At 31.8% G+C, this 25,303-nt stretch overlaps 3 protein-coding genes across 4 annotated transcripts; 1 reads left to right on the top strand and 2 right to left on the bottom strand.

Moving 5' to 3' along the window:
* Positions 1-1,049: 1,049 nt before the first annotated feature.
* Positions 1,050-4,461, bottom strand: LOC127096060 (uncharacterized). The gene is made up of 4 exons (XM_051034682.1): positions 4,182-4,461; positions 3,731-3,973; positions 3,029-3,618; positions 1,050-1,208 (listed from the first exon to the last, which is right to left on the bottom strand). The coding sequence occupies exons 1-4, from the start codon at positions 4,459-4,461 to the stop codon at positions 1,050-1,052; spliced, it is 1,272 nt and encodes a 423-aa protein (XP_050890639.1).
* Positions 4,462-13,708: 9,247 nt separating this feature from the next.
* On the top strand, positions 13,709-18,101 carry LOC127097572 (SPX domain-containing membrane protein At4g22990). 2 transcript variants are annotated; one of them, XM_051036068.1, is made up of 11 exons: positions 13,709-13,866; positions 14,183-14,241; positions 14,321-14,441; positions 14,679-14,996; positions 15,109-15,222; positions 15,393-15,844; positions 15,995-16,305; positions 16,492-16,667; positions 16,815-17,005; positions 17,254-17,387; positions 17,637-18,101. In XM_051036068.1, the coding sequence occupies exons 2-11, from the start codon at positions 14,189-14,191 to the stop codon at positions 17,873-17,875; spliced, it is 2,109 nt and encodes a 702-aa protein (XP_050892025.1). In that variant the 5' UTR covers positions 13,709-13,866; positions 14,183-14,188; the 3' UTR covers positions 17,876-18,101. The 2 variants fall into 2 exon arrangements, with proteins under 2 accessions (XP_050892025.1, XP_050892024.1); XM_051036067.1 differs by having other exon boundaries at positions 16,489-16,667.
* A 1,101-nt stretch (positions 18,102-19,202) lies between these two features.
* On the bottom strand, positions 19,203-21,361 carry LOC127095263 (ABC transporter G family member 4). Its single transcript, XM_051033977.1, has one exon. The coding sequence runs from the start codon at positions 21,203-21,205 to the stop codon at positions 19,379-19,381; it is 1,827 nt and encodes a 608-aa protein (XP_050889934.1). The 5' UTR covers positions 21,206-21,361; the 3' UTR covers positions 19,203-19,378.
* Between the last annotated feature and the right edge of the window lie 3,942 nt (positions 21,362-25,303).

The following is a 25,303-nucleotide window of genomic DNA, read 5'->3' as shown; positions in this document are numbered from 1 at the left end:
CGTGTCCTTCGCTAGGCGAAGGTGTGTTCGCTAGGCGAACATGACAGTTTGAGTTAGTCTGTTTTCTCTGGGCGCAGGTGCCTTTGGTGCCACAATTAGACCCTCGCTAGGCGAGCCTTTCTGCTCGCCTAGCGAGCATGACAGCCCAGTACTACTCTATAAGTAGCAGGTGCCACTTTTGAGCATCATACCTAGTTTTTATAGCATTTTTCCACTTTTGTACTTTTGTTAGATATTTTTACAGCATTGTTCTTAGGAGCTTTTATGCCCTAGTTTTCATTTTCTCTTCATCTTGTAACCATCTTCTACAAAAAGAAGGTGGATTCCCATCCAATATCGATTATCCGACTTGGATGTTGATCAACCTTCTTCCGAAACTTGTCGACCAAGCTACCATGAAAATGAGTAGCTAAGTCCTCCATTTGTCAAGGTTAGATGTAGGTGATTACTAGCTTTGTGTGTAAATGTAAGGATCTTCATGTGTAAACTCTTTAATGGTGAATATATGATGAAAACTTTGTTTCTATTTAAAACTCTTTGTGTTGGTTTATGATCGAGAGATGTTTACCAACTCTTGACCTAGGTTTTCATCCAATCTTGTTTGTTAGCTAGAGATAGTAATGAATGATTTTGTTCACTATAAGGTTGAACCAAAAAGTTGTCATTTTGATAGATTGTGTTCGAGAGAAACAATGGATCAAAATGGGAAAACTCACAATGTGTGTTCGAGAGAAACATGTTGGGAGGACTTTGTGAAATGATTTATCATCTAAAGGAGTTTATAAGATTGTTGACCGAACAAATACATGCAAAGTGATCATCGAACCCTAACTTTGGCAATATTTCTCATTTATTCAAACCATAACTTTTACCGCAATTTATTACCTTTTTATGCAAGATAACGTGACAACCAACCAAAACCTTATTGTTACATTGAGTTAGAATTAATACAACCATCGAACGGCGGTGATATCTTACAATCCCTGTGGATACGATAACAAAAACCCGACACGTAAATTTACAACTAACACATAGCAGACCACTGTTTCTTATGGATTTTGGCTTTTGTTCCTGACATCTCTACTACGGCCTGTAGTAGGTGCTACGGGTGGCCGTAGCAAGCCTACTGGAGCATGGGAAAACTTCTCCGATTTATCGCGATTCTCCTTGGTTTCTGCATCTGATCGTACTTGAAGATTTGTTTGAACCTGAAAATAGTAAAAACACACAACCTAAGCATAAAATGCGGAAAATGGAAATAAATTGATGAAAAACAGTGAAACGATTAAATGACATTAACGGTAAAAGGAAGTGTAAAAACCACTTAAACTATATGAAAAATGAATATAACTCCTCTACTTTCACCTGTTAAAATCATAATAACTATAGCACAAATGGTGAATGATCACAACCTCAAACTTAGCTTGTTGGTTGTCCTCAAGCAACTTTAAGTACAAAGACTCATGTCACTCTCAAATGAGAAAAAAAACTTTTCGCATACCATCATACCTCTAAGATCTTCTATGACCCTCATTTGTTGATACCTTTGGTTTTTGCAGGATTACCGAGGTCGATTGATTGACCACACTTTCACTTGAAAGTATTGTTTCACCTGTCAGCTCAATTCACACTCTCACCAAATATCTCGGGTGTTAATGTGTTTTACACTCAAAATTCATAGTACGCAATACCATATCATATGCTTGAATAAATTCTCTTTTGATGTCGAGGTGCGTGAAACACACACTATTTGAGGTCTTTATGGTTGTAACGGGGCTAGGGTTAAGGTAGGATAATTTTGGAAAAGTAGGCTAAGGTTCAAAGTCAATACGATCGTTATCTTCATTATGCTTATTCTAATGGATTAACTGTTATCGAGGATTTAACTTTTGGATTTGTCTTTATTTTCAATATCTGTTGACTTCTCCTTCTTTCAAGTGCCTTGATGATTATTTTTCTATTATTCATTTCAATTTAATTTTTCAAATTTTCATCTTTCTTTTTCTCAATCATCAGGTGCCCTCATTTGTACTAAGCACATCTACCCCAAACTTAAAGGTTGTTATCCCAACAGCAACCCTAAACTTAGAATGGACATGGATTTGATAACTCACAAAAATACTCTGAACATGGTGGGGGAGTGTTTGGGCCATGGGTTAATATTATGTGGTTTTTTAAAACAAATAAATGGTTAAAGGCTCAAATGGGGTTAACAATGAATAATAATGAAAAGGATGGCTAGAAAGGCTCATGGGTAGAAAAAAACGTGCCTCAATGTATGTAATCATGCAACCGAAATCAGAAAAGAATGTATGCAAGTTATGAATGATAAAGACATACCTAAATGCTCTCTTATAATGTATATTGTGTTTGGCTTTTTCTGCTCTCACCATGTTGGGTAGAGCTGACAACCTCCACAACATCTCTTGCTCGATATGGCTTCTCAATCAGTTGTGATAAACCTACTAAACTTTCAGTCCAACTCAACTAAACCAATCATATCATTTAGAGGTATATAAAAAAAAATTATCTTGGCGAGTTAACTTGCATAGAGGATGCACATGCCTTCAGTTTGAGTACTTTTCACACAACCACTAAAGCTACAATTATCATATTACTAGATGAAAGTAAACAATCAGAAAATGAACCACTTAAAGCAAACAAAACTCAGAAATTAATACAAAATTGAAACTAAAAATAAAAATTACGAATACTTTCCTTGGATTGCCTCCTAAGCAGTGCTCCTTTATCGTCATTAGTTTGACGCATTATTTCCCCTGTTATGGGGGGTACTTTAGTTTCCACACCTTGTTGCACTTCTTTTCCAAAACTAAGAAACCGTATTTTTCGGAGGTATGGATTCCTTTGTGCCACAAGTCCTCTCTAACTTATGTATCCTTACCTTGATTTCGCGTTCTCTTCTTTCTCATGGCTTTTGGAATGCAATTAGAAGTTTTTCCACTCGGCGTTGCTAATGGAGGTGAGACCCGTTGATATGGCCTTTCACGTCTATCCTGATCATGCCTACTTGATAGTGATATTCTTTTTCCACTTCTAGCTTCATGTTTTCAATAACATTCAATGTTATTTCATCATCATAAACTTTTAAAGTTAGTGTACCATGGTCTATGTCGAAATTACATCGACTTGCCCGCAGAAATGATCGACCAAGAATGATAGGTGTCTCTTCATCCTCAGGTATGTCTATGATCACAAAATCAACAAGAAAACTAAATTCCTCTATTGTCACTAGTACATCCTCTGTTATCCCATATGCATTCTTTATGGAGTGATCTGCAAATTTTAGATTTGTCCTTGTATCACTGATATTTCCAATACCAAGCCTTTGATAGATTGACAATGGCATCAGACTCACACTGGCTCCTGAATCAATTACTACCTTCTTGAAAGTTATGTCTTTTATTGTGCATGGGACTGTGACATCTCCAGGATCCTTCTGATTGTTTGGAATTCTCCTACCTGGTGATATTTCACTACCTTTTTCATTCAAGGTTGTCGACCCATCTCCTATTGGTCTCTTTTTAACGATGACCTCTTTCATGAATTTTGTGTACACGGGTATTTGCTCGAGCGCTTCAAAGAAAGGAATATTGCTCTCTATATTTTTAAACATTGTGATGAACTTCTCAAAGTCTGTCTCTTTTGGATCCTTCTTTGTCACTCTCTAAGGGTAGGGTAACTTAATCGCAAGTTTAGCCTTTTTTTTTACTTTTCTCTTCAATTGGCTTTACTGGTGGTATCACTTCTTCTTCTTCTTTCTTATTTTCCCTCACTTCTAGATCTACCTCTATGTAATGGTCATACTTTGTTGCCTTATCTTCTTCATCTTTAGCAAATTTCTGACTTCTTGTTGTGACAACATTAACATTCTCATGATGTCTCGAATTTTGTATTGTGGCACTCGGAAGAGTGCCTTGAGCTTGATTGTGAGTTATTGTGTTATCTGGCCCATCTGAACTTCAATATTTTTGATAGAAGCAGTGGTGTCCCTCTGATTACTTCTTGTTTCTTCTTGGAACTAGGAATTTTGAGCTACCATCTTTTCAATGACAAGCTCCCAATCTACCTTTTGGGGGCTTGTTGCTGATACTGCTGTTGTTGTGAAGGATATTGTTGTTGTTGTTGATATTGTTATGGTTGGTTCTGATATTGAATAGGACCCTGCTTTTGAACATTCCCTTGCTGATCTTTCCAGGAGAAATTTGGATGATTCTTCCTGCTTGGATTATAAGTGTTAGAATAAGGGTTGTTCTGCTTCAGAAATTTTATCTCTTCAATTTGTTGCGCGGTTGCAACACACTGTATGAAAAAACGGGGTCCCCCAAAGATCTCACAATTAACAGCTTGAACAGGTTGAACTTGAGCTACTTGTTGAGTACCTATATTCATAGTCTTAAGTCTTCTCTCAACTTCAACATCAACTTGGTCTTCCAGCTTCATAACTTGGTTGGCAAGTTTCAAATCAATCACACCCTCTAGTTTACTCACACTCCGGTCATATAACTCCAAATGTTCGTTTGTAGAAATGGCTTATATGATCTTCTTGATACCAATGGTTGTTGTAAAATTGGATGAGCCATCGGCAACTGTATCAATAAGTTGTTTTGTCTTCATTCTAAGATCGTTTACAAACATATGCATCTGTTCAGTCTGATCTAAATTATGAGTAGGACATGCAACCAGTAACCTTTTGAATCTCTTGTAAGAATCACCCAGTGATTCCCCTTCCTTCTACTTAAAATTCACAATATCATATCTTTTTTGAATATAAACAGAAGCAGGAAAATACTCATTCAGAAAAGTTGTTTACATTTGTTCCCATGTAGTAATACTTTCAGCTGGTAATGAGTAAAACCATTCTTCGGCGTCTTCATCTAGAGTGAACGAGAACATTCTCAATTTTTGTTGCTTCTTCAGTGTACCCCTCAATCTTCAAAGTAGTGCTCATAGTAAGAAACCTTTACAAATGGTTATTTGCATCTTCATTTATTTTTCCTGTAAAAGGCCTCTTTTCAAGCTGACGGATGGTTGTTGGGTGCAACTGAAAATTTGGAACATTCACTGGTTGATTCACTATAGTCAAACGTCCCAATGGGGCATCTGCTCCTCCATAATCCCCAAGAAATCTTTCTTATGGTTCAACCATAATTGGATCTTCTCTCTCTTTGTCAGATTGTATCTGAGTGCTCAGAAACTTCAATCTTTATTTCTTGTTCGGAAACAGGAATTTCTGCTTCAGAGGCAGCCAATCTTGCTTTCCTAGCTTGTCCGAGCTTAGTGTGCAAAGTTCTTTCTGGTTCTGCGTCAAAAGTAAAATTAGCTGAGGGTTTTCCTTGCATACACAGATTAGACAAAAATTAGCAATAATAAAAAATGACCACAAATATCAAGATAAAAATAAAATAAAAAACTGAAAAAATAAAAAAATTTAGCTGCAAAGCAGCAAAATTTTAATTGAAATATATCTATGAACTCTATTATCTATAACAGTCCCAGGCAACGGTGCCAAAAACTTGATCGGTAAATTAGAAAGTGTACTAATCTGCCAATGTAGTAATAAAAAAGGAAAATCCACAGTATCAATCTCAAGGATTGCTTGACGATACAGAGTTCGAGATTAATTTCAACTAAACAAAAGCTTGGGGGTTTTGGGGTAGTTTGGTGAAATTATGAAAGTATTGCAAATAAAATTAATAAAGTATGCGAACGGTTAAAACATATATGAGTAGTATGTTAGGGAAGGTATGTGATTTATTCATGTAACAACTCTCCATTAATATTGCAATAACAAATATCAATTAATTAATTATCGGTTCTTTAGGGTGTTTCCTCCTAAGTCATTAGTGAGAAAAACTTTAATCATCCATCATAATGCCTATGTCCATAGAGAATTACAGATGAAATTAAGCATTCAATTATCAAGAATATTCCGGTTTCTATAGGGTATCCCTAGTCCTAGGTAATATCTACTATAGAATAATCTCAAGAAAGACATTAAATATGGCGGTCCAGCCTAATCATTAGTTGTAAGTCAAACTTGTTTGTACAACAGAGTTTAATTATGGAAAATAAATTAATTATGAAAAATAAAATTGTTAATGCAAATATAAAATCATAGTTACTCTAAATTCAAATCAGGGACACCCCCTAGCATTTGGAGGTTTAGCTACTCATAATATTCAATAAAAACAAAATACAAAATTTAGACATTAAAGATACTAAGATGAAATTGAATCTTCAATCGCTTCTGTTCATGAAAATCCGCCTTCCACCAAAGTTTTTGTGTTCTTCAGTATTTCTCTCTGTATTTTTGTTGTTCCAAAAGAAGTCCCCTCAAATGTGATAGTAATCTCCTTTAAATAGAGAAATACCCCTTTTTCAGATTCTCCTAGTCAATCAAATGTTACTGGACAATAAGATCAGGTCTGAAAATAGCCCATCTCACAATAAATTCCAAATCTGGCCTAAAAAGGAAAGTTTCAGAAAATCACACGTCTGCCTGCTACGGGTGGCCGTAACAGGCCACTGGACCTGGCTTGTCAACTGAAACTGGAGGTTTTTGTCTGCTACGACCAGTAGCAGGTGCTATGGGTGTCCGTAACAGGCCACTGGTCCTAAGGGTTATGTCTGCTACGACCCGTAGCAAGCCTACTGGAGCCTGGGAAAACTTTTCTGATTTACCACGATTCTCCTTGGTTTCTGCATCTGATCGTACTTGAAGATCTGTTTGAACCTGAAAAATAGTAAAAACACACAACCCAAGCATAAAATGCGGAAAATGGAAATAAATTGATGAAAAACAGTGAAACGATTAAATGACATTAACGGTAAAAGAAGGTGTAAAAACCACTTAAACTATATGAAAATGCAAATAACTCGCTTACTTTCACCTTTTAAAGTTATAATAACTATAACACAAATGGTGACTGATCAGGAACCTGATGATATGATACGCATGACAAATACCCAGTCGAATAATGAACAAACCAATATGTGGTACCTAGATTCATGATGTAGTAACCACATGGCTGATAATAAAAATTGGTTCACCAAGTTAGATGAACCGGTAAAGAAAGTGATCATGTTTGCAGATGACAGTCATGTCACATCAAGTGGAAAAGGAAACGTAATTGTGGTAAGAAAAGATGGTGAGAGGACCAGTATTACTGACGTATTTAATGTACCTTCGATGACAAGTAATTTGATAAGTATAGGTCAATTACTTGCCAAAGAGTATAACATGAAGTTGGAAAAAAATCGGATGAAGGTGTATAATGGTGAAGGAAGGGTGATCCTGAAGGAGCCGTTGTCAGATAACAAAACCTTCAAAGTAGAGATCAACATGGTTGATTAATGTCTTGCTTCAATTTCCGTTGAAGACAGGAACTGACTATGGTATCGCATGTATGGACACCTAAACTTTAGAGGTCTAGGTATGCTTAACCAAAAGAAGGTGGCGCATGGCTTATCTCAAGTGAAGGAACCAAGTCAGATGTGTGAGGAATGCTGCGAAGCAAAGCAGGCTATTAAAGCATTCAAACATGACTTGTCCATGAAGTCGAGAGAAAAGTTGGAGCTTGTTCACTATGACGTCTGTGGACCTTTTGAAGTAAGGGAGAATAAAGGTAATTGCTATTTTCTAACCTTCATAGATGAATTCACTAGATATATGTGAATTTAACTTATTGAAAAGAAGAGTGGGGTATTCACACAGTTCAATAAGTTTAAGTTACATGCCGAGAAACAAAATGGACACAAGTTAAGAAAAATGAGAACTAATGGTGGAGGTGAATACACCTCTAGAGAATTTTAAAGATTTTGCAATGAGAAAGGTATAGTGCATAAGGTCATTGCACCTTATACACCTCAACACAATGGTATAACTGAAAGGAGAAATAGAAGTATACTGAACATGACTAGGAGTATATTGAAAGCTAAAGAAATGCCAAAGAGATTTTAGGGTGAAGCAGCTTCGACAATAGTATACATTCTAAATAGATATCCAACCAAGAAGATAGTCGAGAAGACACCTTACGAGGCTTTGACAGGACTGAAGCCAAATGTTGGTCATCTTAGAGTATTTGGATCAACGTGTTTCAGGCATGTACCTGAGCAATTGAGAAAGAAGCTAGATGATCAATGTCAGGACATGATGCTCATAGGTTATCATTCGACAGGTGCATACAAATTATATTCGCCAAGTAATGATAAGCTAATGATCAGTAGGGATGTTCTGATGGACGAAAGCAATAGGTGGAATTGGACTCAGGGGTCATTTTGACATGAGCAAGATACAGTTGAAATTGTGCTTGAAGAAGATCAACAAAATGAAGACACAACCAATTGAAATGAAGAACCACCTGAGCAGAATATTTGAAGATCTACTAGAACGAGAATTGAGTCGACAAGGCTAGTTGGATATGAGAGATTTCCAAATTAAACAATCGATGCAAATGGTGACTACATAAAAGAAGTGATGATGACAGATGAATCAGAACCAATCATTTCGGATCAAGCCATAAATTATTCAGATTGGTAGGCATCCATACAAGAAGAACTTGAGGCAATTGAGAAGAACAAGACCTGGTTAACTTTTCAAAATAGATCATGTTAATCTTTTTTTATATATAACGACGAATTTAACTACTAATTTTTAGTTTTTTATGTCGTTAATTAAACGAAAAAAATTAACATGATACATTTTTAAGAGTTAAGGTATCAATATGAATATTTTTTATGTTAAAGGATTAAAATGAACTCTAAAATCATATACGAAACTAAAAAGGATATTAAAATAATATTTTATTATTAATATAAAATAAAATAAAAATAAAATAATTAGATAGTATTATATCTAATAAAATAAATTTGTAATTAATATGGTTTGACAATTATTATATTTTGATTTAATGTTTTTTTGAATTTTCATATTATTCAAAAAAAAATATTTTTTAAATTCATTGAGTAAGCAATGTATCTAGATAAAATATAGACCAAATATATTAATTAATGAATGAATTTAAAAAACAATTTTTTTTATAAATAGGATCAGAAGTAGTATTCTTTATTTTTATATAAAATAAATTTTAATTTTAAATTATTAATATAAAGAAATAGATAAAATAATCTTTATATCACCATTGACTAACCTTCATTTAACATAAATGACATAGTTTTAAATTTTGATAAAAATATTTTTCATATAAAGATCTATTTTTTAAAAAATATATTAACTAAAAATTAGATAAATTCTTTGAACCAAATATCTTGGGATTGACTTCTGCCATGTGCAAGCAGCATTGTTAAAAAAATTTTTTAACAAGAACTTTGTTTTTTTATTGTGACCCTCTTCAACTCAAGAGATTAATATGTGTAGTTGTGTGCAGAAGGTTTTCGATTATTTAAAAAAAAATACTTATGAGTTTTGATTGAGTTGTTGTATTTTTAATGAAAAATAATTTATTTAAATATTAATTTATTTTAAAATAAAATAAAATTAAAAAGTGATTTTTTATTAATAACATTTTTTATTAAGTATTGGATATTTATTCAATTTAATTTAAAGACAGTAAAATATTAACCTAAAAATTATTATGTGGTATATATTCCAATTTCCACGTGTGGAATGTGAGAAAGAATACTCTTCCTTTTGTTTGTTATATTAATTAATTAATGGATACCCGTGCGTGCACCGGTTTGCACGAGTAGTGTATTTGTTTTTAAAATATAATAAGAATGTAAAAAATAAAAATAAATTATTTTGTTAAAAGAATTTATTATTTTAATATATATATATATATATATATATATATATATATATATATATATATATATATATATATATATATAAATCATAAATATAATTTTTTCATATATAAAAATATTTTGATGATCTTTATATTTTCATGTATGTAATATTATTTATAAAAATATTTGATAAAAAACACTGGTTCACCATTTAAAAAAATATATTAAGATTCACGGATTAATTTAAAAATAAAATTTCCTATTAATAACATTTGTTAGTTAAATGATAACATCAAAAATATATAGCTCACTTTTTCATATATTATCTAAAATAAATAAATATTGTATCTTAACTTAAAAGTAATTTAAAATAAAAATATTAGTAACATAAATATTAAAGTAATACATTTTTCCCGTGTTTGGATTCATACATTATTTTTAATATATTTTTTTTTAATTTGTACAAAAACTATAATAATTTATGCGTTCCTACGGATTATATTTTGGATAACCATGTGTTCGCATCGAGACTGATGAGTTACGCGCATTTATTTATAAAATGTAATAAGAATGTAAAAAACTGAAAAAACAAAATTATTTAGTCATGAAAGTTTATTATTCTTAAAAGAAAAATATTTTTTATTTATATTTGAAGCATAAATATAGTTATCCATATATACAAAAATATTTAGATCAATAGTATATTTTTCCGTATGTAAAAATTAAATTAGTTTTGATATATTTTATAAATATATTCATGCAATCATTTAGTTTTATAAATATCAATTAATAACGCAGTATTTATAAATATTATTTTAATTGTATAAATAAATATTAGTAACATAAATAAATACATTTTGCTCATGTTTGAATTCATACATTATTTTAAATATATTCATCTTTATTTTCTTTAATATTACAAAAATTATAATAACCTATGTGTTTGCACGAATTCTAATCTGAATGTCCGTGCGAGCTATGCACATTTGCTTTTAAATTTTAATAAGAATGAATAGAAAGAAAAACAAAATTACTCATATATTAGTCAAATTATTACATAAATAATATATAGGTCATTTTCCATTTATTTTCTTAACAAATATTGTATCTTAAATTAAAAATAATTTAAAAATAAAAATATTAGTAATAAAAATAATTAAAAAAATAACACATTTTCCCGTGCTGAGATTCATAATTATTTTAAAGATATTTACTTTTATTTTCTTTAATTATAAAAAAAAAGTATAAATATGATACAAAAATAGGATAATTGTGAAAATATGATATAAAAATGATATAGTAATTTTATTTATACGAATAAGATATAAAAAATGTGAAATCATATATTTCTATAAATCAATATATTTAATTATTATAATATAAATAATAATTACATTTATATATGCAATATATTGAAGTAGATATAAATTTAAATCAATGTTAAATTATATCAAATAAATTTTAATAACTATATAAGTAAAATATTGATTATACAAACAAATATATGTGTAATTTATTTTAACATTTAAAATAAAAACTATGAATATATTTTTTATTAAATTGGGAAAAATGGAGTATACTTTTAATTGGAGTAGATCTTTAGTAATTTTTGTTATTAATTATATAGATTTTACTAATAACAAATTAATAATTAAATCAACCATTTATTTGTTATAAGCAATTAAATGGATTATTTAATAGTTTTAAAGAACAAGATGAATATTTAATTTGTGTTAAATTATAATTTCACAGATATTCAAAAATATAGCTAATACAAAATGGAAAAAAAATGAGTTGTTCTATAAATATACTCTTTATATTTATGAATAATTAGAAAATAAATAAAAAGTAAATGATAAAATAAAAAATATTAATATTTTATTTATATTATAAATATTTTTTCTTTTAATTAAATTATACACAAATAAAAAAACTATATTTATAGATACATAAAATATATAATAAATTAAGAATCAAATTTACTTTTTTTTTCTAAAAACTAAATTGACTATTTAATATTTTTAATGATCAAGATGATTATTTAATTTGTGTTAAATTATAAATTAATTTATTAATATATTAAAATAATATAGCTAATACAAAATAGGAAAAAAATATGATTAAATATTTAATCATATTTCTAACATAAGTCAGGCTAGAGATATGATTAAATATTTAAATAATTAAATTTAATAATATTTTAATATTTTATCAATAATATGTCATAAAGAAATTATTTAAAACTTGCAATGTGAACTTTTGTAAAAAAAAATAGATACTAAATTTGGTAATCAAATATTTGTGTATCAAATATTTTTTTTTATTATTTAGAGAAATGAAAAACAAAAAAGTTGTTATACTTAAAAGATTAAAATAAATACATTTAATTTTATAATTTAATGTTATTAAATCATAAATTTAAACTAAAATAACCATTTCATATAATTAATTAAAGTCATTAATATAATATGTACTATTTCATTATATTTCTATACATGAAAATTGTAACCACCACACTGCAAAAGAAGCTACCTGTAATATCTGTTTCTATTTCTTTTGATAGTTTATTTTCCATATACAATATGCAAAGAGGATGCATAGATAATTGGGTAAGCAATGAGCACCACGTTCACAACACTTAATTTAAATCCAATAGCACCAAACCCACCATTTAATTTTTTATAGTTAATTAAAAATAAATAAATTAACATGATATATTTTTAAGAGTTAAAATATCAATATAGATATCTTTTCTGTTAAAGGATTAAAATGAATTCTAAAGTTATATATGAAATTAAAAAAAATATTAAATTAATATTTTATTATTAATATAAAATACTTAAAAAAAGAAATAATTAGATTGTATTATATCTAATAAAATAAAATTTTAATTAATATGGTTTGACAATTATTATATTAATGTTTAGTTGAATTTTCATAATATTCATAAGAAAAAGTTTGTTTTTTAAATTTATTGAATAAGCAATGCATCTAGGTAAAATATAGACCAATGAATGAATTTAAAAAACTAACTTTTCCTTATAAATAGGATAAAAAATAGTATTCTTTATTTTTATATAAAATAAAATTTGTTTTATATTATTAATATAAAAAAAATAGATAAAATAATCTTTATATCACCATTGACTAACATTAATTTAAAATTTTTGATTAAAATATTTTTCATCTAAAGGTCTATTTTTAAAAATATATATCAACTTTGGTCACACAAAAAAAAAATCAACTAAAATAAAGATAAATTCTTCGAACCAAAGATCTTGGGATTGACCCTAGCCCTGGTGCGTATGCGTGTTCATGGGTGTGGGTCGATCCACGAACCCGTTGACCCAAACTAATTCAATTCATAAATTATTTGAACTAATTCATTTATAAGTATATTCAATTCAACCCATAATAACCCGTAGAATTTTGGTTCGGATATCGAGTTTGAGTTTTGCAACCCACGGATCCGTTGATCAACCAATTGATGTAGTTTTAATAATTTTTTATTATTTTAAATAAAAATATAAATTAATATTATTTCGAGTTGATGAATTTTATTAGCGCGAATTCAACCCAATCCAACCCTTTAATAAATGAGTCAATTTTAACAATAAAATTGCGGGTTGTAAGACGGACCCAACCCACTTAAATTTTAACGGGTTGGATAATGGATTAGGTCAAATCCGATCCAGCCAAACTCGTGTACACTTGTCCCCATAAAATTCTAGATTATTTAAAAATAATATTTATTAGTTTGACTAGATGTATTTTTAATGTAAAATAATTTATTTAGAATTTTAATTTATTTTAAAATAAAATAAAATTAAAAAGTGACTTCTTTTTAATAACATAGTTTGATTTAATATTGGATATTTATTCAATGTAATTTAAAAACAGTAAAATGTTAACCTAAAAAACTATTACGTAGTATATCCATTCCAATTTCCACGGGTGGAAGGAGAGAAAGAATAGGACTCTTCTGTTTTGTTTGTTATATTACCTGATTACACTACTATCACTCACTTTTCATTTACTCACGCTCTCTGCATCTCTCTCCTTTCGCATCCATTCTCACTCTCACGTTCCTTCTTTTCGGTAAGCTTTTCGTTTTTCTTTTCTCATTGTTTAATCCGCATGCTCTGTTTCTTCGTAAATTTCTTTGTTTTCGTTGCTTCAATCATACATGCATGCATGCAGCAATACCTATTACACTATTTTCATCATTCACTCTCCTTCAAGCTTTTCTAATTCTATGCGATTTCGATTTCCTTTACATAGGTTTTATTTACCGCGTCTTGCACATATCGTTAATTACGTTAAAATTGTGATTAATTCAATAGCACGATTTATTACGGTTTCACAATTTTGAACGTGATCTATTCTACACGTTTGTTTTTTTACACTATTGCAGAGAAAGATGGTTGCTTTTGGGAAAAGGTTGAAGGAAAGACAAGTTCAAGAATGGCAAGAGTATGTTCTCCTATCTCGCTATATGGATATATTTTTATCAAAACATGTTTATAAATTATAATCTTCACTTTTGATTCAGATATTACATAAACTACAAATTAATGAAGAAACGAGTCAAGCAATATGCTCAACAAATCGAACTCGGAACACAAGATCGGCAGCATGTTCTAAAGGATTTCTCGAGAATGCTTGATAATCAGGTTTACTCTCTTCGGTCGCTTTTTCAATTTTTGGCCTTTTTTAGTACATTTTAATTTTACGCTCAAATTAGATTCTAATAAGTGTATGCAAGGTTTGCCGTTATTTACCTTATTTTATGTTAAAAACAAATTGTGATTTAAAACCTTGAGTGCATGTGAGCTAAGGGTGTTTGCTATTGGTTAACATCATAAACTAATGTATGTCATTTTTTTTTTTGTGTGATGCATTGGTTTCAGATCGAGAAGACTGTCCTTTTTCTATTGGAAGAACAAGGGCGTTTGGCAAGCAGAATAGCAAATCTTGGAGAGCAACAGGATGCTGCACAACAAGAACAAGAACATGCAATAAGAAATATGTCTGAACAGCGAGAAGCTTATAGAACAATTGGACAAGATCTGTTAAAGCTTCTCTCTTTCGTAGAGATAAATGCTGTTGGTTTGCGAAAGATCTTGAAGAAGTTTGACAAACGCTTTGGCTATAGATTTACTGATTATTATGTTAAAACTCGTGCAAATCATCCTTATTCTCAGCTGCAGCAAGTGTTCAAGCATGTGGTAATATGTTTAGTGCAAATCATCTTTCGACACGTAGAATCACAAACATACTACTTCATTTTCATTTCTGTTGTTATAAATTAATATTGACTAACATGTGTGGATCTTGCAGGGGTTAGGAGCTGTTGTAGGAGCCTTATCTCGCAACCTTCATGATCTTCAAGATCTTCAAGGTCGTCAAGGAAGCTACTTATCAATTTATGATCAGCCTACTCTTCCTCTTCAGGTTTATTTTACTTTCATTCGGTTGTATTATTGAATATATTTTTTGTCATATTTTTTTCAATATTTTCAAACAAGCCTTAATATCCATCATAATTACTTAGTTTTACATATGCACAATATTTTCAATCAAGCCTTAAAATCCATCCTAATTACTTAGTTTTACATATGAAGGATCCTGTCATCATTTCGGTAAAAGCTGCTGTGGATAGGTTAACTCATTCAACCAATTTCCTTAACTTTTTGGGGCAACATGCACTCATTATGCAAGAAGAGCTGCCTGCACCTACTGATGAGAATGTCGATGAGAGATACCATTTTACGTCTCTTGTTCTAAACTTGGTTAACACATTTTTGTATATGGTCAATACATATATCATTGTCCCTACAGCTGATGATTACTCTATGCACCTTGGGGCTGCACCAACGGTCTGTGGTATTGTGATCGGCGCAATGGCCGTGGCTCAGCTGTTTTCCTCTGTATATTTCAGTGCATGGTCAAATAAATCATACTTCAGACCTCTTGTATTCAGTAGCATAATTCTTTTTCTCGGGAATACCATGTATGCCTTAGCGTACGATTTTAATTCAATATGGATTCTCCTAATTGGCCGTCTTTGCTGTGGGTAAATAGTCTTCTACCTCTTACTTGCTTTCAATATTACTTGATGAGCATAGGTTTTCATGTTGTATCTTTCAATATTACTTGATGAGCATAGGTTTTCATGTTGTATCTTCTACCTCATTTGGTTTATAAACTTGTATTATAACTGCAGATTTGGTTCTGCCAGAGCTGTAAACCGGCGCTACATCAGTGATTGTGTGCCTTTGAAAATCCGCATACAAGCATCGGCAGGTTTTGTTAGTGCCAGCGCTCTTGGAATGGCCTGTGGTCCTGCATTAGCTGGCTTACTGCAGACGAATTTTAAGATTTACAATGTTACATTTAATCAAGATACTTTGCCAGGGTGGGTTATGACTATTGCTTGGCTTATATATTCAATATGGCTGTGGATCTCTTTTGTGGAACCTTCTCGTGAATTTGAAGAGGACCGTAAAACAGAGAAATCTCAGAAATCTAATGCTGGTACCTCTACTGATGACTTTTACTTTTTCTATTGTGATCTAGCAAGATAATTAATCTGTATCATGCCATCTCATTGTTAATCATTATAGAAAATCATCTATGACTGCAATATATCCTTGCATTATTTTCATTCTGTAAAGCATCATACAAGTAATAGAAAATGACACTTTTTCCCTTACCTAGTAGAAGACAGTGATGCACTTGAAAAGGGCCTACAGCAACCATTGCTGATTACTTCGGAAGATAAGGTAGATGAAGATGCTGATCAGGATAATGATGATAGCGAGGAAGCTCCAGAGGAATCTCGTCAGCCAGCCACTTCAATTGGATCGGCATATAGACTCCTTACACCTTCTGTAAAGGTTTGTGAGCAACTCTAAATGTCATACTATCAATCCACTAGATGTTTTGCAAGTTATTTATGTTCTAATTGTTTGATCTTGCAATTCACAAAGTTCCAATTGAATGCAAGATAAACGGTTCTGACCAAGTTTACTTAACATCTTCAGGTTCAGTTATTGATATATTTCATGCTCAAATATGTGATGGAGATTTTACTAGCAGAATCCAGTGTCATCACAACATACTACTTTAAGTGGTCAACTGGCACAGTTGCCATTTTTCTTGCTGGCCTTGGTTTGACAGTTCTTCCTATAAACATTATTGTTGGAAGCTATGTAAGCAACTGGTTTGACGACAGGTAACATATAAGAAAAACTCATGTCTCATTTGATTGCACCCTTAGAAGCTTATCTAGATTTTGTAGTAAGATGCTTGATAGTAAATTTTGAACTTCAATAGACAAAGCAATATAAAGATCCAAGTGATTATGATTTGCAATATAGGTTTCTTTTGCAAGATCAATTTAGAACCTTAAATCTGTTGAAAATTGAAATATTATCCTTAAGAAGCTAAAGATATAACAGCTTTCTATTGATCTATTTGTAGGCAAATTCTGTTGGCATCAGAAATCATGGTTTTAATTGGCATAGTCTCGGCCTTTCATGTAATCGTTCCATACTCTGAGCTGCAGTACATCTGTTCAGGTCTTCTCATGTTTGTTTCTGCTGAAGTACTTGAAGGTAACATTTTACTAGTAATTTTCTTTTCTATTTTTGGTAAATTCCGAAATTGAATAAACCCTCAATTTAGACTCTGAAATATCACTCTCTTTCCAAATTCATCCTAAAGTTTATAAAATAGTGAATAGTCCTTAAAATATATGAAATCCGCCATGCTAGAGACTAATAGGACTGGTTTTTATATATTTGAGCTCGGCGAACCTCATTTTTATGATCTTTGAACATGTTTATATGCATTATATTATGCAGGCATCAACTTGTCGCTGCTTTCACGAGTTATGTCATCGAGGCTTTCTCGAGGAACATATAATGGAGGGCTTCTATCTACAGAGGCTGGGACAATTGCAAGAGTGATTGCTGATGCAACTATTACCGTTGCTGGCTACCTGGGTGTGGGTACACTACTAAATATCACCCTACTTCCTTCCCTCTTCATTTGCATAATTTCCATCGTTGCAACCTGCTATACCTACAACTCTTTATATTGATTTCTGTGGCTATCTGCAATCATGCAGTGTAGCAAAGTAGCAGCTCTTGAGCTTACCTAGATTATGTAGGTTGTCCAAATGCACATTCTTAGCGGAATAGAATGGATTCTTGGTATTAAGATTAATTTTTTTTATTGTAATATTTATTACTCCTAGTTAGGTGTATAGGAGAATGTTATGATTTGTAGCTTGACTTTCTAATATTTATTGAATTAGACTTTTCCAATTATTGCTTCTACCACGGCATGCTATACTATATAGTTCATATTTAGACTAAATACATTTACCATCAAATGTATCAAAAAAAGTCAATTTTGCTTATAATAATGACTGGAGGGTGTATGTATTATGCATTTATATAGTAGGTTTTGAAAAAGTTGTGTCTGTCTTACTCTTGAGAAAATAATTAGACTTTTTCAATTATTACTTCTACCACCACATGCTACACTTTCTGATCACTATTATAAGTAAACTATCTTTAATGTATATAGTTTATACTTATAATAGTGACAGGAGGGTGTATGTATTATCCATTTATACAATAGGTTTTGAAAAAGGTGCGTCTCTGTCGATATTTTTTGAAAAAATATGTGTCTGAGTCCAAAATCGACACTAATATTTGTGATTAAGATTCATTTATTCATGTTTTTAAATTATTATTGATGTCAATGTGTCAGAGTCGTGTTTTGGGATGTCTCGGCATTTTCATCCTATAAACTTGTCCTTTTTATTGGATGGGTGAAAATTTGAAAAGTAATTTACTATGACTCAAGTGGCATGTTCATTTTATGCAATGAAACACTCAACTAAAAAAATAGAGCAAATTCACGGGATACCACAAATGAAGAACCCGTGAACACAAACACTATAGCTCAGAGATAGCAGACAAAAAATGGATCAGCAGCAACAACTTAGCCAAGTGACAAAAATCACTTTCATTATGAATGAAGAAGACAGCTGTGGATTCTTCCTTCACTTTTTCAACTAATAAGACCCGTGACCCCATCACAACAAAGTTAAACAAATAGAACAATTGAATACTCCAAAATATATCTATGTGGATTTCTCTGTTATATATACTCAATCAAACTCTCATTCATATGAGAAAATAAAAGACACTAAATATGATTCTATATAATTTTAGTATTATAGTATAGTAGATTCATTCATATAGTGATAAAATATGAGATGTCGCAATCTTAAGTACTATTTATCCACTTGTTTAATATAACTCAAGAAAATGAAATATCATATAACACATACCAAATCATCCAAAACAATATGTATCCAAATAAAGAATTAATGAGATTTAACATTACAACCAAAGTAGAGAAAAGAAAGAGTCAACTTCATATCTTAGAAAACAAACTTTCTTTGTTGCTGCATGAATTTCACATTATTATACTTATATATACACTTTGCATAAAGATGAAATAATTAAACAAGTTCATAGATAGTAATTGAAGAAAATTCTTATAGCCTTACCATTTTCACTTCTGCCCTTCATGTTTTGGATCTTGAAATCTTTCTAAGCAAAACAAAGAAACAAAGGACACGATAAAAAACAAAGAAACCTATCAAAAAGTAAACATTGGTCCATCTCTGTCTCTCATGGAGCCCTCTCTTCTGCAACACATCACCGCCGGTGATCATGCACTCTCGATCATTCTCTTGAAACCATATCAAACACCTTGTAGCTAAGCAAGAATACTCGTTGATAAGAAGCGCGTCGAGAGCGTATTTATACATAGAAAAGAAGTGCATGAAGAGCCAATACTTAGGTAAACAATCCTTGGAGATAAAGTAACCGGAAAACAGAAAAAATGCTGCAAGTAGCACTGTCAAGAGTGAAGTTCCAGCAATGTAGTTTGGTGCAAGAGAGCTCAAGAAAAGGACAAATGAGTTTGCCATAAGAACTATAACCCAAATGACTAAAACAAAATAAGCAAAAGATAGCCAAGAACCACAAAGGCCCACCAAGAAATAAACTGGAATAGAGTAAATAACAGCAACTACTAGCAAATATGGCAAGAAAACAAGTGTGTTTGCTATAAGATAAGATGATAGCCTATAAACACCACTTGATGTTTCTCTTAACAAGATTGGTCTCTCATTTATAAAGATTGGAAGTGTTTCAGTTGTGGAAGATAGTAAGAATGTTAGAGTGAATGCAAATAAACCAGACCTTTTCACAATACCTTCTTTATCAAACCCAATGTTTATGTAAATTGTTCCTAAAACAAGACCAACAAGAAGTGCTTCTGCTGTGTTTGTCAAAAGAAGTTGTCTTGTTCTGTATATGATCTTCCAAAACCGTTTAAAAAGTGTACAAATTTCATGAACCCTTGAACTCTTGTACCTGAGATCTTTGCTTTTTCTTTTAGTTCTTCCAATATTGTCAGATACAGAAGAAACTATAGTAGATTTATAATTTTCTGGTGATTCCGGTGGAGTAATCATTGGACTAAGACTAACCTCATTCAACTGGTTCAATATTTCCATAGCATATTCCAATGCATTGAGCTGATGTGGAACAGTGAACCCTTTTGAATGCAAGAATGATTGAAGTGAAGCTAAGCTTCCATGATGAACAACAGTTCCTTTTGAAAGAAGCAAGATTCTATCAATACAAGAGAGAATCTTGAAACTAGGTTGATGAATGGAAAGAACAATGGTTCTATTATACGAAACACAAGTTGATTTAAGAGTTTGCATGACTTTGAAAGCAGATGAACTATCAAGACCAGAAGTAGGTTCATCAAGCAACAAAACAGCAGGATCATGAAGAAGACTAAGTCCTATAGAGACCCTTCTACGTTCACCACCAGACAAACCATGGTTAAGCCTTGTATTAGCCAAATGTGTTAGTCTAAGTTCATTCAAAAGAGATGAAACAATAGAAGCAATATCAATGGTTTTCGGCTTAAGAAGAGAAGCAGAAAAGGCAAAAGTTTCAGCAACAGTTAACATAGGAAGACATGCATCATGCTGAGGAACATAAGCTGAGAGTTTTCTGAACGTTGAAGGGTTGGTAATAGGTGAAGAGTTGAGTGACAGTGTTCCACTTAAGGGTAATCTTCTAGCGGAAAGAATGTCTAAAAGAGTTGATTTTCCTGCACCACTTGGACCAACAATGGCGAGAATCTCAGAAGGGTAAGCTGTGAGGGAAACATCTTTGAGGATGTAGGTTGGTGGAGTTGGGGTACAGTTTTTGAAGATGAGAAATGGTGCAATGATGATGTTGTTTGTTTGTAGGTTTTTGGTGTAAGAGATTGAAGTTGCGGTTAGTGTGTATGTCTTTGGAGGAAGTGGTGATGGAAGATCTTCCATGGAGGATGTTGTTAATGTTAAGGATTGAAAGATGTTGGAGTGAAATTAAGGTTTTGGTTGGATGGAACAATGTGTGTTTCCATGTGTTGGAGAGATTAACGTTGGTGGCAATGGAAGATAAAGAGGGACAAAAATATAAGGAAATTAAAAAAATGAATTTTGTATTATATTATGATTTTTTTCTTCATAAAATGGAATGGGACAGTAGTACAAGCAATAAGTTCAATCGTCCGTGAACCATTTGTTTTATTTATATTAATTAGTTTTTTTTAATATATTAATAAAAAGGTAAAGAACATCAAAGTACAAAATACAACAATGATAAAAATTGATAGCACAAGGAATGCTAAACAAAACACCTCAAGAAAAGATAGGACAAACACATAAGCTAAATTTTCTTTTATATGTAAGTATCACTCTTTTGAAGGAATTAACAATAATCCCAAAAAGATAAGATTATAGTAAGTTATTAAATAAGAATGTGTAAATTGTATCACTTTTGAGTTTGATTCAAACCCTCGTGGTCTCTTCCACTTTATGTAGATTGTATCTTAATGTTGAGGATTTTAGTGAAAAGTGAAATCATATATGTCTTTAAAGTATATATGAAGAAAATGTCTAGGGTGAAGTCGTTAAAAAAAAATTAGTCACAATTCTGATTAATTAACAAATAATATAAAATAAATAAATGCCACGTGATTATACAGTGCATATGATTATACAGTGCATATGATTTACTGTGTATTTTTATATTTATCAATATTGTAACTAAATCTTTGACGTATTAAGTTTAAAATATTTAGCCTATTTAATTTCTTTTTAATTTTAATCTTATAAGTTGAAAATCAAAAATCAATAAAACAACAATTTCATCTTCTTTCTCCACCATCTTCTTTCTCATATTTGTACTTACATTCATCTTCATCCCCTGTCATTATAAAACGACCGTAAAAACAATTGTATTCTCAACTATGTAAAACGAACACACATTTCATATCCTCACATTCAATCTCTCACATCATTGAGGACGAAACTCTCATTTCATCTTCTTCTTTCACCATTGTATTATGAGAGAACTAAATCAAAACACAGAAAGAAAAATATAGAAAAATAAATAAGCACATAAAGGAAAACGTTCATCTCCTTTAATCCAATTCCATCATTTATACAACCACCATACTTATTGTCGTGGCAGTCGGAAATAAGAGAAACATTGCTTGACGATGAGTTTTTTCGATATAATAATCCAACTTGTTCATTAGGTAAGTCACGTGACGAGATGCACAAAACAAACCTCTTTTCTTCGTTTCGAGGTGCGGTGGCCAGAGACTGAGCGGTGGTGGCGGACAACAACTTTGCTCGAAAAGGGAACCATTGGGTTCATTAGAAAGGTCTTGTGCTAGGGAGTTCGAATATGGTACTGGGTTTCCCGTTGAAGGTGGTAGTGGTCGAACATAAGGAAAGAAAGAGGGGTGAAACTAGATTTTGGGAGAGAGAACACAAGAACGTGTTTTGTTTCACTACTACATATATTACATTTTATGAAAATGTTTTCACCTCTCGTAATAAAACATTGAGGTATAATACCTTAACGCGCCATATTTTTTCCTTTTTAAAAAGAACAACTATTCCCTCAGTTTTCTAGAAAACCAGAAGGGTAAGCTAATTCAGGTTATCCCAACAACTTCACTTTCTGCTTCAAATTAGTTTACCCACTGTTTTTTCTAGAAAACCGAGGGGTAAATTAATTTAGAGTACATGCTTTGAATCCCAGCAACTCCATTTTATATTTTTAATCCAAAAATAATCCAATTTTCACCTCGGTTTTGTTTACTCTGATCTCTCTCTCTCTCTCTCTCTCTCTCTCTCTCTCTCTCTCTCTCTCTCTCTCTCTATATATATATATATATATATATATATATATATATATATATATATATATATATATATATATATATATATATATTAACTTGTAGCATTTAGTTTTATTTACCTAAAAAACACCCACATAACCCTAACGAAGAGCTATAGACAACGAGAAATGGATGATATTGTGGAAATCATGGTTGAGCGAAGCTTCAGGTGAATTTAGGAGGTGGCATAGTGGATCTAAGGTTGCAATCACGGTGCTCCTTGAACCAGAAGCATTAATGTTGAGTCAACATCGCTAATCTCCGATGCGACAGTTTATAAGAAGGTACCTGCATGGTTAACACTCCAACGCTATGTCAGTTTAAGGTTGAGATAACTGCAATGAGAATGGAGATTAGAGATTGTGTACTTGAAAATCCTTTGTGAAGGTATTTATACACTGGGTCTTATGGAGCTGGTGGAATGAGTGGGCCTCGTGTTATTGGGCATTTGGTCATCACGGATCAATGGGTCATTAGGCCTTTGGTTGGCACGAAACAGTTACCCCCATACTCGCCGAGCATTTTGGATGTCGGGGGAGTCTTTTAGTAGTCGTGGTCGGCCCTTAAGAGTGGTTGTAAAGACATTGGCTGACATGTGATACTTTGGTTTTGCCAAAGTATGATGAGGAACATGTGCATTTAATGCAGTCCCATCCTTGAAACGTTTCACCATTTTTCTTTGACTCGTGACCTAAAAAGGTGTGGAGTGGCGTGATGTAACGTATTGTACACTTGAGTGCTATCGAGTTTGATTTTGTTTCCAAGGTGAAATCTGACTATTGATCCATGCTTGATTATTTCTTTAATCTGACCCACTCGATTGTCTTTGCCTATATAAGGATAGAGAGAATGTAGAGAATTTTTTTCACAATCTTGTAGATTGAGTTTCTCATGTTTACTCTGAGTCTCTTCATTTTCTATGAGATAATTTTATCGTAGTAACCGTTACCTCCCATTTAAAGCATCAAAGCTTCGACTTTTGGCTTTTTGCTTTACTTTATTGACTTCGATCTTACATTTCGAGGTACCTTTCCTTCCCTTTTCAGTTTTTCATCTCAACATTTACAGTACTTTCGTTATGATGAACGATAACCCTATCATCATCGAGAGTGGTTCGGAGGGTAGTGTTTCTTTGAGAAGGGAAATGAAGTGTGAATCACAATCCTTTTCCTTTGTTAGCGGGGAGTTTAAACTAGAAATTATCCCTTTGATTGATGATTTAGAAATGGAAGGAACGTCTAGAGAGTCTATTGAGTGAGAATATGGAGTAGAGAAATGGTCTAGAAAGGGGTGAATAGACCCTTTTGAAAAAATTAACTGATTTTCAAAATGAAAAATCATAGTTTTTGATGTGGAAGTCTTATAGTGAAAAATAGAGACTTTACGCTTGAATTGGAAATTAATCACAAATATAATTATACAATTAACAACTATCTCATATTGATTAGATATAATATTCAAAGAGTTACAAGCTACGATGAATTGACAATTCGTAAATTATACGAGATGTATCTTTTACAAAGTTCAATTTCTATAGGATTCTAACACCACATTTGTAGAATTTAATCAACACTAAAACACAAATAGGTTCTGATTTTAATAAAAACTAAACTTATGTAATAAATCTCTACCAACAAGAATTAATGATAAACTACACTAAGAAATGATTATCTAAACATGCAATAGTCTAAGAAAATTAAAATACAAGAGAGAGAGAGAGGGGGAGGGAGTGTGTGTGTGTGTGTGTGTGTGAGAGAGAGAGAGAGAGAGTATGTGTGTGTGTATGTGTGTGTATGTGTGTGTGTGTGTATGTGTGTTTATGTGTGTGTATGTGTGTGTGTGTGTGTGTGTGTGAGAGAGAGAGAGAGAGAGAGAGTACACCGAGATGTATAGTAGTTCGGCTCTATCGTCCTCGTAGGAGCCCACTCCACTCTCTAATGGTTTCTTCTTGAAAGTTGTTCTTCCATTATATTTTGACAAAAATTGTACGAATTCATACAATCACTAATCCACAATAATACCGAGAAAATAAATCTACTATCTGGATCTTTACTTGTATACAATTTTTATATTGAACTCTCTGTGAAATCTTTAGGCGTCCACACAGCTCTACGAAGGTCGTCCTAGAGAGAAGAACCTCATTCTTTTCACTGGATTTTTTCACCACCAGTCAAATCAATCCCTA

The sequence above is a fragment of the Lathyrus oleraceus genome, chromosome 6 (genome assembly GCF_024323335.1).
Source record: "Lathyrus oleraceus cultivar Zhongwan6 chromosome 6, CAAS_Psat_ZW6_1.0, whole genome shotgun sequence".
Lineage (NCBI taxonomy): Eukaryota > Viridiplantae > Streptophyta > Magnoliopsida > Fabales > Fabaceae > Lathyrus > Lathyrus oleraceus.
The sequence above is the reverse complement of the archived record's forward strand: the minus strand, read 5'-3'. Positions and strand labels throughout refer to the sequence as shown.